This window comes from Oncorhynchus mykiss, chromosome 6 (assembly GCF_013265735.2).
Source record: "Oncorhynchus mykiss isolate Arlee chromosome 6, USDA_OmykA_1.1, whole genome shotgun sequence".
NCBI lineage: Eukaryota > Metazoa > Chordata > Actinopteri > Salmoniformes > Salmonidae > Oncorhynchus > Oncorhynchus mykiss.
The window spans coordinates 58,887,033-58,905,010 of NC_048570.1; the positions used below are offsets into that span (position 1 = coordinate 58,887,033).

The window sequence follows — 17,978 nt, forward strand, 5'->3', positions numbered from 1 at the left end:
TCCACTGCGGCCTCTATAATGTGGTTGGGGATGTGCTCTCTCTGCTGTTTCCTGAAGTCCACGATCAGTACCTTCGTTTTGTTGACGTTGAGGGAGAGGTTGTTTTCTTAGCACCACTCCGCCAGGGCCCTTACCTCGTCCCTGTAGGCTGTCTAGTCATTGTTGGTAATCAGGCCTACCGCTGTTGTGTCGTCTGCAGACTTGATGAATGAATTGGAGGTGTGCGTGGCCACGCAGTGATAGGTGAACAGGGAGTACAGGCAGGGGCTGAACACGCACCCTTGTGGGGCCCCTGTGTTGAGGATCAGCATCGAAAAGGTGTTGTTGCCTACCGTCACCACCTGGGGTTTGGCCCGTCAGGAAGTCCAGGACCCAGTTGCACAGGGCGGGTTTCAGGCCAGGGGGCCCGAGCTTAATGATGAGGGTACTATGGTGACGGCTGAGCTGTAGTCAACGAACAGCATTCTTACATAGGTATTCCTCTTGTCCAGAGGAATACCTCCCTCCTCTCTCTCTCTCTCACACACACACACACACACACAAACACAGACACGTTTACTCCCTCTGTCTCTCTCTCTCTCTCTCTCCATCTGCTGTGCTGTAAAGTGATAGAACTGTGTTCCCGGGAGAACAGGGACTCCTGTAGTTAGCATGCAGTGCTGGGAGTAGAGAGAATGAGAAAGCTTCCCTTCTTCCTAGACTGGTAAAGACAGTAATTGTGCCTGTGTTCCCTCTGTCAGCAGTACGCAGGGCAGAGAGGATAGAGGGAGCCAGGTGCTGATTGGGGTCATGCTAAGCACCCTCGCTAACAATGTCCGGAATAGGGGAAGAAACAGCTAGGTGACAAGTGAAGAGTGTGCAGTAATTTATTCAGAACCAGTTAAAAGTGTGGCCCCTGTCGATTCGTGGCCCTGTCAAAAGTTTGGCGTTGGCGCTTTCTGAGAGCCCTACATTTGGCTCGGATCTCATGTTTGATTCACAGTACGACCCCTGGAGTCTGTTCCATGTTAAGCCAATTAATGGAAGGAGACTCTTCACCTGTCACGTGTGGTCATCTCTCTTCTGATCCCAGGTCAGCCAGTGGATTAGGTCACTGAGCTCACTATTAACTACATCAGGCTGTCTTTGTTTGTGTTGTTGCTGTTGGGCTTTTTGTTTCTCTCAGGCTAGACTCCAGACATACTAGGCTAGCTGAGGAAATGCATTCTCAGTGTCAGTGTCTGTTTTAGGTTGTTTTTATGTTTGAATGTACAGTTGAAGTCAGAAGTTTACATACACTTAGGTTGGAGTCATTAAAACTATTTTTTCAACCATAACAAACTATAGTTTTGGCAAGTCGGTGAGGACATCTACTTTGTGCATGACACAAGTAATTTTTCCCAAAATTGTTTACAGACATATTATTTCACTTGCAATTCACTGTACCACAATTCCAGTGGGTCAGAAGTTTACCTACACTAAGTTGACTGTGCCTTTAAACAGCTTGGAAAATTCCAGAAAATGATATCATGGCTTTAGAAGCTTCTGACAGAGTCAATTGGAGGTGTACCTGTGGATGTATTTATAAGGCCTACTTTCAAACTCAGTGCCTCTTTGCTTGTAATCATGTGAAAATCAAAAGAAATAAGCCAAGACCTCAGAAAAAAATTGTAGACCTCCACAAGTCTGGTTCATCCTTGGGAGCAATTTCCAAATGCCTGAAGGTACCACATTTATCTGTACAAACAATAGTACGCAAGTATAAACACCATGGGACCACGCAGCTGTCATACCACAGGAGACGCGTTCTGTCTCCTAGAGATGAACATATTTTGGTGCGAAAAGTGCAAGTAAATCCCATAACAACAGCAAAGGACCTTGTGAAGATGCTGGAGGAAACAGGTACAAAATTATCTATATCCACAGTAAAACAAATCCTATATCTACAGTGCCTTGCGAAAGTATTCGGCCCCCTTGAACTTTGCGACCTTTTGCCACATTTCAGGCTTCAAACATAAAGATATAAAACTGTATTTTTTTGGGAAGAATCAACAACAAGTGGGACACAATCATGAAGTGGAACGACATTTATTGGATATTTTACTTTTTTAACAAATAAAAAACTGAAAAATTGGGCGTGCAAAATTATTCAGCCCCTTTACTTTCAGTGCAGCAAACTCTCTCCAGAAGTTCAGTGAGGATCTCTGAATGATCCAATGTTGACCTAAATGACTAATGATGATAAATACAATCCACCTGTGTGTAATCAAGTCTCCGTATAAATGCACCTGCACTGTGATAGTCTCAGAGGTCCGTTAAAAGCGCAGAGAGCATCATGAAGAACAAGGAACACACCAGGCAGGTCCGAGATACTGTTGTGAAGAAGTTTAAAGCCGGATTTGGATACAAAAAGATTTCCCAAGCTTTAAAAATCCCAAGGAGCACTGTGCAAGCGATAATATTGAAATGGAAGGAGTATCAGACCACTGCAAATCTACCAAGACCTGGCCGTCCCTCTAAACCTTCAGCTCATACAAGGAGAAGACTGATCAGAGATGCAGCCAAGAGGCCCATGATCACTCTGGATGAACTGCAGAGATCTACAGCTGAGGTGGGAGACTCTGTCCATAGGACAACAATCAGTCGTATATTGCACAAATCTGGCCTTTATGGAAGAGTGGCAAGAAGAAAGCCATTTCTTAAAGATATCCATAAAAAGTGTCGTTTAAAGTTTGCCACAAGCCACCTGGAAGACACACCAAACGTGGAAGAAGGTGCTCTGGTCAGATGAAACCAAAATTGAACTTTTTGGCAACAATGCAAAACGTTATGTTTGGCGTAAAAGCAACACAGCTCATCACCCTGAACACACCATACCCACTGTCAAACATGGTGGTGGCAGCATCATGGTTTGGGCCTGCTTTTCTTCAGCAGGGACAGGGAAGATGGTTAAAATTGATGGGAAGATGGTAGCAAAAGGTGGCGCTACAAAGTATTAACTTAAGGGGGCTGAATAATTTTGCACGCCCAATTTTTCAGTTTTTGATTTGTTAAAACAGTTTGAAATATCCAATAAATGTCGTTCCACTTCATGATTGTGTCCCACTTGTTGTTGATTCTTCACAAAAAAATACAGTTTTATATCTTTATGTTTGAAGCCTGAAATGTGGCAAAAGGTCGCAAAGTTCAAGGGGGCCGAATACTTTCGCAAGGCACTGTACATAACATTAAAGGCCACTCAGCAAGGAAGAAGCCACTGCTCCAAAATCTTGGCAAATGCACATCGTACTTTTTGGAGAAATGTCCTCTGGTCTAATGAAACAAAAATAGAACTGTTTGGCCAGAATGACCATTGTTATTTTTGGAGGAAAAAGGGGGAGGCTTGCAAGCCGAAGAAGACCATCACAACCGTGAAGCACGGGGGTGGCAGCATCATGTTGTGTCGGTGCTTTGCTGCAGGAGGGACTGGTGCACTTCACAAAATAGATGGCATCATGAGGGGGGAAATCTATGTGGATATATTGAAGCAACATCTCAAGACATAAGTCAGGAAGTTAAAGCTTGGTCGCAAATGGCTCTTCCAAATGGACAATGACCACAAACAGACTTCCAAAGTTATTGCAACATGGCGTAAGGACAACAAATTCAAGGTATTGGAGTGGCCATCACAAAGCCCTGACCTCAATCCCATAGAGAATGTGTGGGTAGAACTGAAAAAGCGTGTGCGAGCAAGGAGGCCTATACAAACCTGACTCTGTTACACCAGCTCTGTCAGGAGGAATGGGCCAAAATTCACCCAACTTATTGTGGGAAGCTTGTGGAAGGCTACCCGAAACGTTTGACCCAAGTTAAACAAATTAAAGGCAATGCTACCAAATACTAATTGAGTGTATGTAAATTTCTAACCCACTGGGAATGTGATGAAGGAAATGAAAGCTGAAATAAATCATTCTCTCTACTATTATTCTGACATTTCACAGTCTCAAAATAAAGTGGTGATCCTAACTGACCTAAGACAGGGAATTGTTACGTGGATTAAATGTCAGGAATTGTGAAAAACTGAGTTTAAATGTCTTTGGCTAAGGTGTATGTAAACTTATGACTTCAACTGTAGGTAGCACCTACATAATTTTGAGTTCATTAATCAGTGTTGCTAGTAGATAGATTCACTACTGTAGCCCAAATTATATTCATATTGTTTTTTCTTTATATTGAACCATCATTAAATTATCATTTTTCATAGTGGGCAGCTTTACAATGAATGAAGACAAACAATTGACATGTACCAGTATTTCCGCGTTAGGATATCTCATCTATTGTAATGACCATTATTACTGTGTGTTTCTGTCTCTGGGTGGACATATTGGAAGTTGGCCATTAGCCTCCCGGTTTATTATATGGGTAATGCTTTCTCCCTGCTATGCTTTCCATATTATCCCTGTTCCCCTCTTGTCTTCTTCCCAATTAAATCTGGGTATGTTATAGCAGCAGAGAGCAACCACTTAGAAACTCTCAATGAACCACGGACACTCAAGTGCAGCAGGATCGTTATTTGCGGTTTCTGAAAACGCCCAGCTTCATCTTTCCCCTCTATCGTTATTTCATAGATGTGGTTCCCTTGTTCTTTCTTTCTGTCTCTGTCCCTTTAATTCCATTGATTTATGCAATTGCTGCCTGTTTTTTCCCTGTTCCAGATTTTGTTATTTGTCTGTTTCCATAACAACCTTCGGGCCATTTCTTACGCAGTGGGTTTTGGCTTAATCCTGCTCTGCTGCTCCGTTCCTATTTTTCTTAGGACTGTTTCACCTGTGTTTTTCACCTGTGTTCACCTGTGTTCTGTTTTATTCCCTCCCCTTCTCAATCTTCCTCTACCCCCCTCAATCTTCTCTCTGCTGTCTCCCGAAGTCCACGATCAGCTCCTTCGTTTTGTTGACGTTGAGGGAGAGGTTATTTTTCTTGGCACCACTCCGCCAGGGCGCTCACCTCCTCCCCGTAGGCTGTCTAGTCGTTGTTGATAATCAGGCCTACCACTGCCGTGTCGTCTGCAAACTTGTTGATTGAGTTGGAGGCGTGCGTGGCCATGCTGTGATGGGTGAACAGGGATTACAGGGGTGGGCTGAGCACGCACCCTTGTTGGGCCCCAGGGTTGAGGATCAGCGTAGTGAATTGCTCCCTTGTTCCCCCCTCTGTCTTATTCCCTCCCATTCTCAATCTTACTCTATCCCCCTCCCTCTGTCTAAAATGTTCTGTTGTCACATGCTTTTTCTAAATTGCTGCTTTAACTTTTTCAAAAAGCAATTTTCAAATCTATAATAAGTTAGAGTACAAAAACTGTGGCTACAATAAAAATGGTGTTCGGGGGGCATTATTGAGTCCATCTTTTGCTTTTATTTAACTAGAGAACAGTTACAGTTATAGAATTGAAGCTCTGTGAGTGCAGTGTGCTTCAATGTGTCTTAAGTCATGCCACCACACATTTCGCTGTCATTCGATTTTTACCATTTATTTTCCAAAGGGACCTGATCATTTGATTCAACCTTATTTTAATTTCCATTGGTATAATCCGCTACCTGGCATTTCCCAATAGTAATAACATGATAATAACCTATAGCTTGTTGTTGATGCCTGCCTTTATGAGTGGGCATCACTGGGCACATCCCTTGCATGTGGTGCCTGGTGTTAAGCTACTGTCTCTGTCTTGTTTCCCAGACAGACACATAATCAGATGAGAGATAATCTAAGGGGAGATTGTTTATCTCAGACTAGAGTACTGTTATTTTCATTCTGCAGACGGAACACTGTTGATTGTAATTGCCGGTTATGAGGCATAACTGACCTTGCTGCCTTATCCTAGTTGGCTATTGTGAGTTTTAGGATCACTTAGGTGACAGTGTATCATGCATTCTCCGTCTCTCTCTTGCACTTGTCCATGTTTCGCTTGTCAATCTTTCTCGATCTCTCTATCTCTTCCTCTTTCCCTGTTTCTCTCTCATGATGCTCTGTTTCTTTTTTCCTCTTCTCCTATTCACCCTATTTCTCTCCCTCTGATTCCCCCGTCTCTCTTTGACTGGTATAAATAGCTGGCAGGCTGTCAGAGAGGGAACCAGAATGACAGCGTCTTGGGCTCTTTGATTCCCCTGGTGATTGGCCCTTTCATGGCCCCTGACAGAACACCTGCTTTCCTCTACCTGACAGCTGCAGGAGGGAAGGAGACAGAGAGATGGAGAGAAAGAGAGAGCCAGAGAGAAAAGGAGAGAGAGAGAGACAGAGAGCGTAGAGGGAAAATCATTGGGAACATGGAACAGGGGAGAGATGTATAAAGGGAATCTAACACTGGAAGAGGGACATAATAAGAGAGACGTGATCTGTTATAATGTGTCTGTTTGTGAAAACAATCCTGCAGTGTCACACCTGCAAGTGTTCTGCAACTGAAAGAGCCTGCATTATGCGTCTTTCTGTTCATGATTGTTCGTGGTCGAGTGTGTGTGTGTGTCCTGTGTATGTGTGTGTGTAGTGTATGTGTGTGTGTGTGTGTGTGTGCTTGTGTGTGTGTACGCTTGTGTGTGTGTATGTGTACGTGCTTGTAAGCGCGCGCGCGTGTGTGTGTGTGATTTCATTTGTGATTGCTGTTTTCTGTTAATGCGTAACACCACATTAACATCCTTTAGCATGGCTTTACGTGAAATTGGAATAATGGCTGATCATTGTCATGTAGCCTAATGGCTTTCAGAGCTTAATGATTGGTTCATGTGCATTACCTCATAGCCTGTTATGGTAGTGTTATGACACTGTCCAGTAGTGTATGGTTATTCTGTTTCTGAAAACAGAACATCTCTCAAACCTCATTGTATTTTTCTTTTTCAATGGATACTCAAGAGCACCCTCTGGTTAGGAGTGTGGATCTGGGTTAGGACTAAGACTCTGTGAATGTGTAGGTCAACCTCTATAATAATAATAACAACATACAACATACAATGCAGAGCCTAGTGAAAGTCTACACACCCCTTGCACAGCCATCACATTTTTCTGCCTTAAAACGAAAGTCAAAAAGGGATTGAATTATATATAATTATATATATATCTACACAATCTACTCCACACTGTCAAATTGAAAGAACATTCAAGGAAATAGTCCTATTTAATAAAACAAATAAATAATGATGTGTTGATTGCGTCTTCACACCCCTGATTTAATTAGATTTAATGAGATTCTACCGACTTTGCACAACACTTCGCACCACATAATGTATATCCATTGTTTTTGTCAAAAACCTTGTCTCAGATATTCAAGCAAATTGAAGACATGACTGAGACTGGACTACTCAGGCATTAAAATGTTTCTAATTGTTCTAACTCTATCCCAGGGTTAATGTTTTCAGAAGACTGATGAGGGTTTTTGTCTAACTTTTTCACCTGGGCTTCGCTCCTTTCATATTTCTTTTGATCCTGACAAACTCCCCAGTCAGTCCCTGCCGGTGACAAGCATACCCATAACATGATGCTGCCACCCACAATACTTGCCAATGCAGAGGGTTCACTCTGTGTTGTTTTGGATTTGACCCAATCCTGTGGTTTTTAATTTAAGCCAAAAAGTTGATTTCTTTGTCATGTTGTCTTGCAGGACTACTTACACAATAATATTTTTTTAATTAAATCAACTTCATATGTGTCATCTCCAGCATCACTCCAACATCAACATATGTGAAAATTGCGCATTTCAATGTTTTGCCGTAAAAAAATATAGAGGAAGATAGTGTTTCCAATGACATCATCAACCAATTAGTAGACTATTAGTAGGCAATGACTACTCATAATTGGTTTTTAAAAAAATAACAGGATGCACCCTGATGATGTCATGGGAAAAACTTTTTATTCCTCTACATTTTTTACTACAAAACATAGAAACGCTCCATTTTCACATAATGCATGTTGATGTTGGGGTGGTGCTGGAGATGATGCATATGAAGTTGAATCGTTTTTTATGCTCCTTTTAACGTCCCTGTTGCAAACAGAAGGGATGATTTGGAGTGGATTATTTGATCACAGGCTTCTTTCTTTTCACTTTGTCATACAGGTCCAGACTGGTACCTGGTACGGCTGGAGCTGACGGTGACTGATGTGAATGACAATGTTCCGGAATGGACCATGGTTCCCTCCCCCTACCTGGCAGTGGTATCTCCCAACGCCCTGGCCGGGTCACTGGTCTACAAGCTCCGCGCCCAAGACGGAGATGAGGGCAACAACGGGGAGGTGGAGTACTTCCTGTCTGATGGTAGGTGCTTCCTGTCCAGTGATTGAGCACAATTTCATTGAGTACATCAACTATCGGCATTGTAATAGAAAGAGAAAAAAACATTATTTTATATGGTTTCATTTGGTTTTATAAATGCTTTTATACCTTTATGCTTATAATTTGTAATTTAATTAGTTAATCATGTGCCTTACCTTATGTCATATGTGTACAATTGCCGAAGTTCGACAGAATGAAATTGCCTGTGGGTGGCATTGTATATGTGAATCTGTGCGTCAATGACTCTAATATTAGATTCCATCTGAACTTCATTTTCAATGCGTTTTAAAAGGTTAATTATTGCTGTGCAGCTGTCCCTCTAATATGGAACATACCGGACGTTCTGTTCTATGAATCAATGACAGAAAAAAAAGTTGTTGTGGCCTGGCTGGTCCAGCCTCCTGCACACACGTCAAAGGTTGAAATCTGGCTTACTGCCCTTCAACATGACCTCTCTCTCCCTTTCTAGTCAGAAAATACCTTCAAATATATATTTAGAAAATAAACTCCTCCGTTGTCTCCTAACTGCAGGTGGTGACGGGCGTTTCGAGGTGGACAGAAAGAGTGGTCATGTCCGGACCACAGGGCTGCCACTTCAGAGGGACAAAGAGTACCTGTTGACAGTGGTGGCTGCTGACCGGCTGGGTAGCCGTAGTCCCCCGGTGGTAGTGTCAGTCATAGCAGGAGCCAGAGCACCACAGTTCTCCAACGCATCCTTCATTATTTCCCTACCTGAGAACACACCAGAGGGAGAGCCGTGAGTACCACACACACACACACACACACACACACACACACACACACACACACACACACACACAAAGTCACACATACTCCCATGTGAAGCAAAGGAGGCTAGTGGGAGGAGCTATAGGAGGACGGGCTCACACATATATAGTGCCTTGCGAAAGTATTCGGCCCCCTTGAACTTTGCGACCTTTTGCCACATTTCAGGCTTCAAACATAAAGATATAAAACTGTATTTTTTTGTGAAGAATCAACAACAAGTGGGACACAATCATGAAGTGGAACGACATTTATTGGATATTTCAAAGTTTTTTAACTAATCAAAAACAGAAAAATTGGGCGTGCAAAATTATTCAGCCCCCTTAAGTTAATACTGTATAGCGCCACCTTTTGCTGCGATTACAGCTGTAAGTCGCTTGGGGTATGTCTCTATCAGTTTTTGCACATCGAGAGACTGACATTTTTTCCCATTCCTCCTTGCAAAACAGCTCGAGCTCAGTGAGGTTGGATGGAGAGCATTTGTGAACAGCAGTTTTCAGTTCTTTCCACAGATTCTCGATTGGATTCAGGTCTGGACTTTGACTTGGCCATTCTAACACCTGGAAATGTTTATTTTTGAACCATTCCATTGTAGATTTTGCTTTATGTTTTGGATCATTGTCTTGTTGGAAGACAAATCTCCGTCCCAGTCTCAGGTCTTTTGCAGACTCCATCAGGTTTTCTTCCAGAATGGTCCTGTATTTGGCTCCATCCATCTTCCCATCAATTTTAACCATCTTCCCTGTCCCTGCTGAAGAAAAGCAGGCCCAAACCATGATGCTGCCACCACCATGTTTGACAGTGGGGATGGTGTGTTCAGCTGTGTTGCTTTTACGCCAAACATAACGTTTTGCATTGTTGCCAAAAAGTTCAATTTTGGTTTCCTTCTGACCAGAGCACCTTCTTCCACATGTTTGGTGTGTCTCCCAGGTGGCTTGTGGCAAACTTTAAACAACACTTTTTATGGATATCTTTAAGAAATGGCTTTCTTCTTGCCACTCTTCCATAAAGGCCAGATTTGTGCAATATACGACTGATTGTTGTCCAATGGACAGAGTCTCCCACCTCAGCTGTAGATCTCTGCAGTTCATCCAGAGTGATTATGGGCCTCTTGGCTGCATCTCTGATCAGTCTTCTCCTTGTATGAGCTGAAAGTTTAGAGGGACGGCCAGGTCTTGGTAGATTTGCAGTGGTCTGATAGTCCTTCCATTTCAATATTATCGCTTGCACAGTACTCCTTGGGATGTTTAAAGCTTGGGAAATCTTTTTGTATCCAAATCCGGCTTTAAACTTCTTCACAGCAGTATCTCGGACCTGCCTGGTGTGTTCCTTGTTCTTCATGATGCTCTCTGCGCTTTTAACGGACCTCTGAGACTATCACAGTGCAGGTGCATTTATACGGAGACTTGATTACACACAGGTGGATTGTATTTATCATCATTAGTCATTTAGGTCAACATTGGATCATTCAGAGATCCTCACTGAACTTCTGGAGAGAGTTTGCTGCACTGAAAGTAAAGGGGCTGAATAATTTTGCACGCCCAATTTTTCAGTTTTTTATTTGTTAAAAAAGTTTGAAATATCCAATAAATGTCGTTCCACTTCATGATTGTGTCCCACTTGTTGCTGATTCTTCACAAAAAAATACAGTTTTATATCTTTATGTTTGAAGCCTGAAATGTGGCAAAAGGTCGCAAAGTTCAAGGGGGCCGAATACTTTCGCAAGGCACTGTATATATATATATATATATATATAGTTAATACCGTTCCATTAAATCCATTCCAGCCATTAGAATGAGCATGTCTTCCGATAGCTCCTCCCACCAGATTCCTCTGAGTCTCACACCTGCAAAGTCACACACACACTCACGCACGCATGCACACATCCATGTACGCGCACACACACACACACACACACACACACACAAAGAAACACACACATGTGCACACATACATAGTCACACACGCACACACACACACGCACACATAGGCTCACACACACACACAAACAAACAATTGCACACAAACACGGACAGTCACGTCCATACACATACATAATGTAAAACCAGAGGTTATGAAGGTCTTAGTTTAAAAAAAAACAAGTCGGCATGAAAATAATTCACTTGTATTCACAAATAATTTAAATACATAACCATAGTACCGATTGCCAATGATATGCACACATTATCACACTTTAACAGTGCACATTCACACACAATCTCAGACATGTTAATACCGAAAACAATATGCATTGAGCCATAAGTTCATATAAATCATGCCTACGTAGTTATTCAATATATGACCAACGATGGTTTGTCACACACACACACTATATTATAGCCTGTGGCGGTTACTGTAAGGGATTTGACCTTTGGCCTCCTGCCTCCTATAATCTCTCCAGTTGCTTCTCTATTTTGATTGACAGGAACTTACATCACACACCCATCAGTTGAAAGAGTAACATCTGTGGTGATTGTTCCTGCTGAGTGCCTGAGGGATGTGTACCACAAGACATAACTCCATTGCCGTTGTGGTACACATTACACAAACCAGAAAACTTTAGTCCTGTTTCTACATTTCCCATCTCTCTGTCTCATCGCTAAACTGAATAACCATGCTAGATGTGTTCATCTTCTCTCTCTCTCTCTCTCTCTCTCTCTCTCTCTCTCTCTCTCTCTCTCTCTCTCTCTCTCTCTCTCTCTCTCTCTCTCTTACTTTCTCTCTCTTTCTTTCTTTCTTTCTTTCTTTCTTTCTCTTTCTTTCGTTCTTTCTTTCTTTCTTGCTTTCACTCACTCTCTCTCTCTCTCTCTCTCTCTCTCTCTCTCTCTTTCTTTCTTTCTTTCTTTCACTCACACGCTCTCCCCCCCCCCCCTCTCTCTCTCTCTCTCTCTCTCTATCTCTCTCTTACTTTCTCTCTCTCTCTTTCTCTCTTTCTTTCTTTCTTTCTTTCTTTCGTTCTTTCTTTCTTTCACTCACATGCTCTCCCCTCTCTCTCTCTCTCTCTCTCTCTCTCTCTCTCTCTCTCTCTCTCTCTCTCTCTCTCTAAACTGAATCATGTATCAATCATTTTCTCAGTGTTTTGTCAGTACAGGAATTTTCAATTGATGTAGTTCTGTCCTTGAGCTGTTCTTGTTTATAAAAGTTCTATATTATGTAATGTTGTGTGTGGACCCCAGGAAGAGTAGCTGCTGCATGAGCATAAGCTAATGAGGATCCTAATAAATAAATAATTCCCTTTCCCGCCCCTCTCTCCGGCAGCTTCCTGGCAACTCCAGCCGTGTCCTTCCAGAAGCAACCAATCAGCTACAGCCTGCTCATCAATCCCAGCAGTCTGTTCAGCATGCAGGCGGACACAGGGGAGATCACTCTGACCAGGACCATAGACTTTGAGATGGACCAGCACAGCTTCCTGCTCATGGTCAGGGCCAGCGAGGACCAGGACAGTCTGAGCAGCGCTGCTGAGGTGAGTGTCCCACCTACAAGTGTTCTGCAACTGAAAGAGCCAGCCTTTCTGTGTGTATGTGTGTATGTGTGTGTGTGTATGGGTCCAGGCTGGCCTTGGAACCTCTCTTTCTCTCTCTCGCACACACATACACACACACACACACACACACACACACACACACACACACACACACACACACACACACACACACACACACACACACACATCATGTAACGCCTCTCACAGGGTTCGCTAGGTTATCCTTCTGATTAGGAATATCAATTAATAGAGCTGCTAAGATGCTTGAACAGAGAGAACACATGGGCAACGGCTACATGAACAAGAATAATGGGAACATGTATGATGTTGGGTGGTCTAGTTTGTTGTCTCAGTGCTGGGGAGATATCCCAGCCTTCACTGCTAATTAAACATGGACGGGGGACCTGGGGGAGAGACTAGAGAATGGCTCCCAGTGTTTCTCTTCTGTGGTGCCCCGCCTCAACATGAGCATCACGCCTAGTTAACGTCAGCAGAAAGACAGACATCTTCACTGCTCAGCCATCCACTGGTCTTCCCTGTCCTCAGGCACAACAGTAGAGCACAGAGCCAAACAAAATGTGGGAACAAACATGAAGGGGAGAGAGAAAAGACTGACAGCTGCTACTGAGATCTGTCTAATCCTGTGAGCTTTATGTCCAGAAAGAGTCCTCAGTGAATGCCTGGTGCGGAAGAAGAGGGAGTGAGGGAGGGAGGGAGAGTAGGGAGGCTGGAAGGAGGGAGGGGGGGGGTGGGACGGAGAGATCGAGTGAGAGAGAGAGACGGACAGACAGACACAGAGAGAAAGGAAGCGAGAAGGAGGCTAGAGGAAGGGAGAGAGGGAGAGAGAAAGCTAGACAGAGGCTGGAGGGATGGGAAGGGAGGAGGGAGAGATACAGAGAGAGCCGGGAGGGAGATGTTTTGCGGCCCGTGCTCGTGCCCTGCTCCGACTGCCCACACTCCTGTCCTGCCCTGTCCAACCCTTGCTGTCCTGCCCGTGCCACAGGGCACAGCTGTTCAACGTTCATCACATACCTCCAAAAATGTACATCCAAACAGTCAAGCAGTCAAAGCTGCCTCCGAAGAGACTGAGTTGTGAAAAGGCCCTGAACTTTGAATCCGCTTTGTTAATTTGCAGGTAGATTCCAGGCGTTTCTCCTACTGCAGCGAATACTTTGTAGCACCATTAGTTACCTAACCAGCCAGTGACCTGCCCAGCCCCTCCACAACATGCCGTGGTTCCTCAGCCTTATCAGAGCTGACTGGCTCTCACATCAAATTCAGCCCTCTGTTCCATCACTGCACTGCCCAGCTCAACCCTCTCTCTCTCCTTTCCCCCCTCTCTCCTCGCTAGCTGCCTCTGGGAGCTCACATTACTGTGCTTCTTCTAACAGAACAGTTGTGTGCTTTGGTGGCGTAGTCGTGGTGTGCGATAAAAGGGGGTCAGCTGATGTTCTTGTTGTTTTGTTCTTCAGAGAGACTCTGACATCGGAAGAATGCTCCGAGTCTGACTGCGTGTTCTGCTCCTTAGCTGCAGGCTCTTGGACTGGAAGAGAACAGCTGTTATTGCAGGCAGGCAGCTCTCCTTACCCCCCTAATGAATAGCAGAGCAGAGCAGTGCTCTGGCCATGGGGCTGCCGTGTTCGCCCGGCAACACGCTGTATTTCATGTCAGCGGTTCTCTCCTAGTAGTCACAGGAGGAAACCAAGGCTGCATTGTGTCTCCCTGCTGGTATTGATCATGAGACCCTCTCACTTGCTCGAGAGTCGCCGCACCACAGGTTCTCCGTCTGGTGGCTAGCTGGGTTATTAGTTAACGGGCCTGGGTAAGCAATCCTAGCCTCTATGTAAATCGGTGAAGTCTGTGTCCCTCCGAGCCAGGATAGGGATGTGACTGCTGCTCACGGCAGATAACAAAGAACAGGCGCTTACGAACGCACACACCTTTTGAGCACACCGCTAAGCGCTGACTGCATGGTGTAATGAGGGAGGGGAAAGGTGTGGATTTTTGGAGGATTATGTTCATTTTGTGTGATCATTTTTTTTTCTCTCTCTCTCCGTGGCTGTATCAGTGTGAATTACAGTGAGGAGCACGCTGTAATCCCCTGTTACCTCGCTGCTCCTCTTGCAGAGGAGAGGAAGGGCAGAGGAGGAGGAGGAGGAGAAGGGGTGGAACGGGGAAGGAAATAGCAGCAGCAGAGCATCTCTTCTCTTTTTCATCTTTTTTTTCTTTTTTTTCTGACCCTGTTGAACCTCTTGGGGGATTGCTTAGCCAGTGCTGTGGAGTTTGGCTCTGACTGTTAGTAGTGAAAGGGCAATCTACTGAAAGCAGCTTTTTCTCTCCTGTGATAAACACCAGGGACGATTACTGGCTCTCTCCCCAGACTGGCCACAATCAGACATTTTCAGAAGCCCAGATATGAATGACTCTTGCTCCCTGGCACACCCCAAGCTCAAACCTTTCTGCCCTGCAATGTATTATACTTTACCTTCAACTGTATTATACTCACATTTTACTCAGTGTCTCGAGCTCACTTTCTTCTCAGTTTAAATAGATTGTATTAGCTGAGCTGTTAAAAGCAATTCATGGTAAGACAGTTCATTAGGTTTAACAATTAATCTATCAAAGGCCTAAAGATAACTATCAAATTACGTGGAGGAGGAGAATAATTTACTCTCTCTCTGTCTCTCTCGTTCTCTCTCTCTCTCTCTCTCTCTCTAAACTGAATCACGTATGAATCATTTTCTCTCCTAATTAAACAGGTGCGTGTGATCATCACAGACGAAAATGACTGTGTTCCTGAGTTCCTGCAGTCCATTTACAGCAAAGACAGTGTGCCGGAGACTGTAACCACGGCAACCTCTCTGCTACAAGGTGAGTGGAGCCATACACGTACACTCTCTCCCCCCTCCCCCCGTCCACTCTAATGGCCAGGGACAACGCACAGTTCTGTTCCTAAGACCACACGAAGCTCCACATATTCTCTGTAGTGTAGTCACAGGAGTTCTGTGTTATTCTGTAAGGCTATGTTCACCATGCTGGTGGGTGAGGAGAGGACTTACATGTGAACATCAGCAACCTTTTTTTTTGTCAAGTCTCTCCCTGTACTTGATTTGCGTAGTACCAGAGGTGTACCCTTGCTGATGAACAGCCTTTCTTTGGCAGACATTGCTGTGAGACCACTGTGAGGCAGGTGTGTTTGGAAAAAGGAGCCCCAGCAGGTGTGGTGTGCCTGCTATGCTCAACAGGTGCGTAGGGGCCTACAGTACCTACCGGCGGATGTGACACACTGCAATTATCGCTATGAATCTGAACGTAACAGGACTTTTTCCTACAGACTTGTAAGCAGCCGTGAGAACAGCATATCTGGGTCACATCTATGGGGGCGTGTAAGATCTCAATTACATTTCAATAAAAGCTTCTTTTTTTTATTCACTGTGTGTTGGTCCGACGGTTTAAGGTGAAGAAACCGAGATTAGGCTCTTGTTCCTGGGATTAGTGGGTTCCCGAACAGGAGGCTGTGATTGTGTCACAGACAGACAGACACACAGAGAGAGAGAGAGAGAGAGAGAGAGAGAGAGAGAGAGAGAGACTTTACACTGGACATCATCCGGTTCCATTTTTAGGGCTAGCCCAGGCCACAGCAACAAGCCCTGGGATTGGCTGAAGTGGATCTGAAAGATTAGATATACAGTGCCTTCGACCCCCTTGAACTTTGCGACCTTTTGCCACATTTCAGGCTTCAAACATAAAGATATAAAACTGTATTTTTTGTGAAGAATCAACAACAAGTGGGACACAATCATGAAGTGGAACAACATTTATTGGATATTTCAAAGTTTTTTAACAAATCAAAAACTGAAAAATTGGGCGTGCAAAATTATTCAGCCCCCTTAAGTTAATACTGTGTAGCGCCACCTTTTGCTGCGATTACAGCTGTAAGTCGCTTGGGGTATGTCTCTATCAGTTTTTGCACATCGAGAGACTGACATTTTTTCCCATTCCTCCTTGCAAAACAGCTCGAGCTCAGTGAGGTTGGATGGAGAGCATTTGTGAACAGCAGTTTTCAGTTCTTTCCACAGATTGTCGATTGGATTCAGGTCTGGACTTTGACTTGGCCATTCTAACACCTGGAAATGTTTATTTTTGAACCATTCCATTGTAGATTTTGCTTTATGTTTTGGATCATTGTCTTGTTGGAAGACAAATCTCCGTCCCAGTCTCAGGTCTTTTGCAGACTCCATCAGGTTTTCTTCCAGAATGGTCCTGTATTTGGCTCCATCCATCTTCCCATCAATTTGAACCATCTTCCCTGTCCCTGCTGAAGAAAAGCAGGCCCAAACCATGATGCTGCCACCACCATGTTTGACAGTGGGGATGGTGTGTTCAGCTGTGTTGCTTTTACGCCAAACATAACATTTTGCATTGTTGCCAAAAAGTTCAATTTTGGTTTCATCTGACCAGAGCACCTTCTTCCACATGTTTGGTGTGTCTCCCAGGTGGCTTGTGGCAAACTTTAAACAACACTTTTTATGGATATCTTTAAGAAATGGCTTTCTTCTTGCCACTCTTCCATAAAGGCCAGATTTGTGCAATATACGACTGATTGTTGTCCAATGGACAGAGTCTCCCACCTCAGCTGTAGATCTCTGCAGTTCATCCAGAGTGATTATGGGCCTCTTGGCTGCATCTCTGATCAGTCTTCTCCTTGTATGAGCTGAAAGTTTAGAGGGACGGCCAGGTCTTGGTAGATTTGCAGTGGTCTGATAGTCCTTCCATTTCAATATTATCGCTTGCACAGTACTCCTTGGGATGTTTAAAGCTTGGGAAATCTTTTTGTATCCAAATCCGGCTTTAAACTTCTTCACAGCAGTATCTCGGACCTGCCTGGTGTGTTCCTTGTTCTTCATGATGCTCTCTGCGCTTTTAACGGACCTCTGAGACTATCACAGTGCAGGTGCATTTATACGGAGACTTGATTACACACAGGTGGATTGTATTTATCATCATTAGTCATTTAGGTCAACATTGGATCATTCAGAGATCCTCACTGAACTTCTGGAGAGAGTTTGCTGCACTGAAAGTAAAGGGGCTGAATAATTTTGCACGCCCAATTTTTCAGTTTTTTATTTGTTAAAAAAGTTTGAAATATCCAATAAATGTCGTTCCACTTCATGATTGTGTCCCACTTGTTGCTGATTCTTCACAAAAAAATACAGTTTTATATCTTTATGTTTGAAGCCTGAAATGTGGCAAAAGGTCGCAAAGTTCAAGGGGGCCGAATACTTTCGCAAGGCACTGTATATGGATTTAGACTGGTTTTAAAGCCGAAGTAGTGACATGGTAAACAGCACCACACATCATGGTTCATTAATCTGTCTCCTACAGCTCTGTTCTGTGGTGAGGGCAGACCATAGGAGGCTGTCAGTTAGCCCAGCAATC

At 44.0% G+C, this 17,978-nt stretch overlaps 1 protein-coding gene across 1 annotated transcript in view; it reads left to right on the top strand.

The window, feature by feature from the left end:
* The window catches only part of LOC110526935 (neural-cadherin), a 186,056-nt gene that overhangs the window by 72,550 nt on the left and 95,528 nt on the right, over positions 1–17,978 (top strand). The window contains exons 2-5 of the mRNA XM_036980609.1: positions 8,054–8,251; positions 8,801–9,026; positions 12,314–12,518; positions 15,299–15,410. Of these exons, the coding sequence (XP_036836504.1) occupies positions 8,054–8,251; positions 8,801–9,026; positions 12,314–12,518; positions 15,299–15,410 (741 nt within the window). The remainder of the gene's footprint in view (positions 1–8,053; positions 8,252–8,800; positions 9,027–12,313; positions 12,519–15,298; positions 15,411–17,978) is intronic.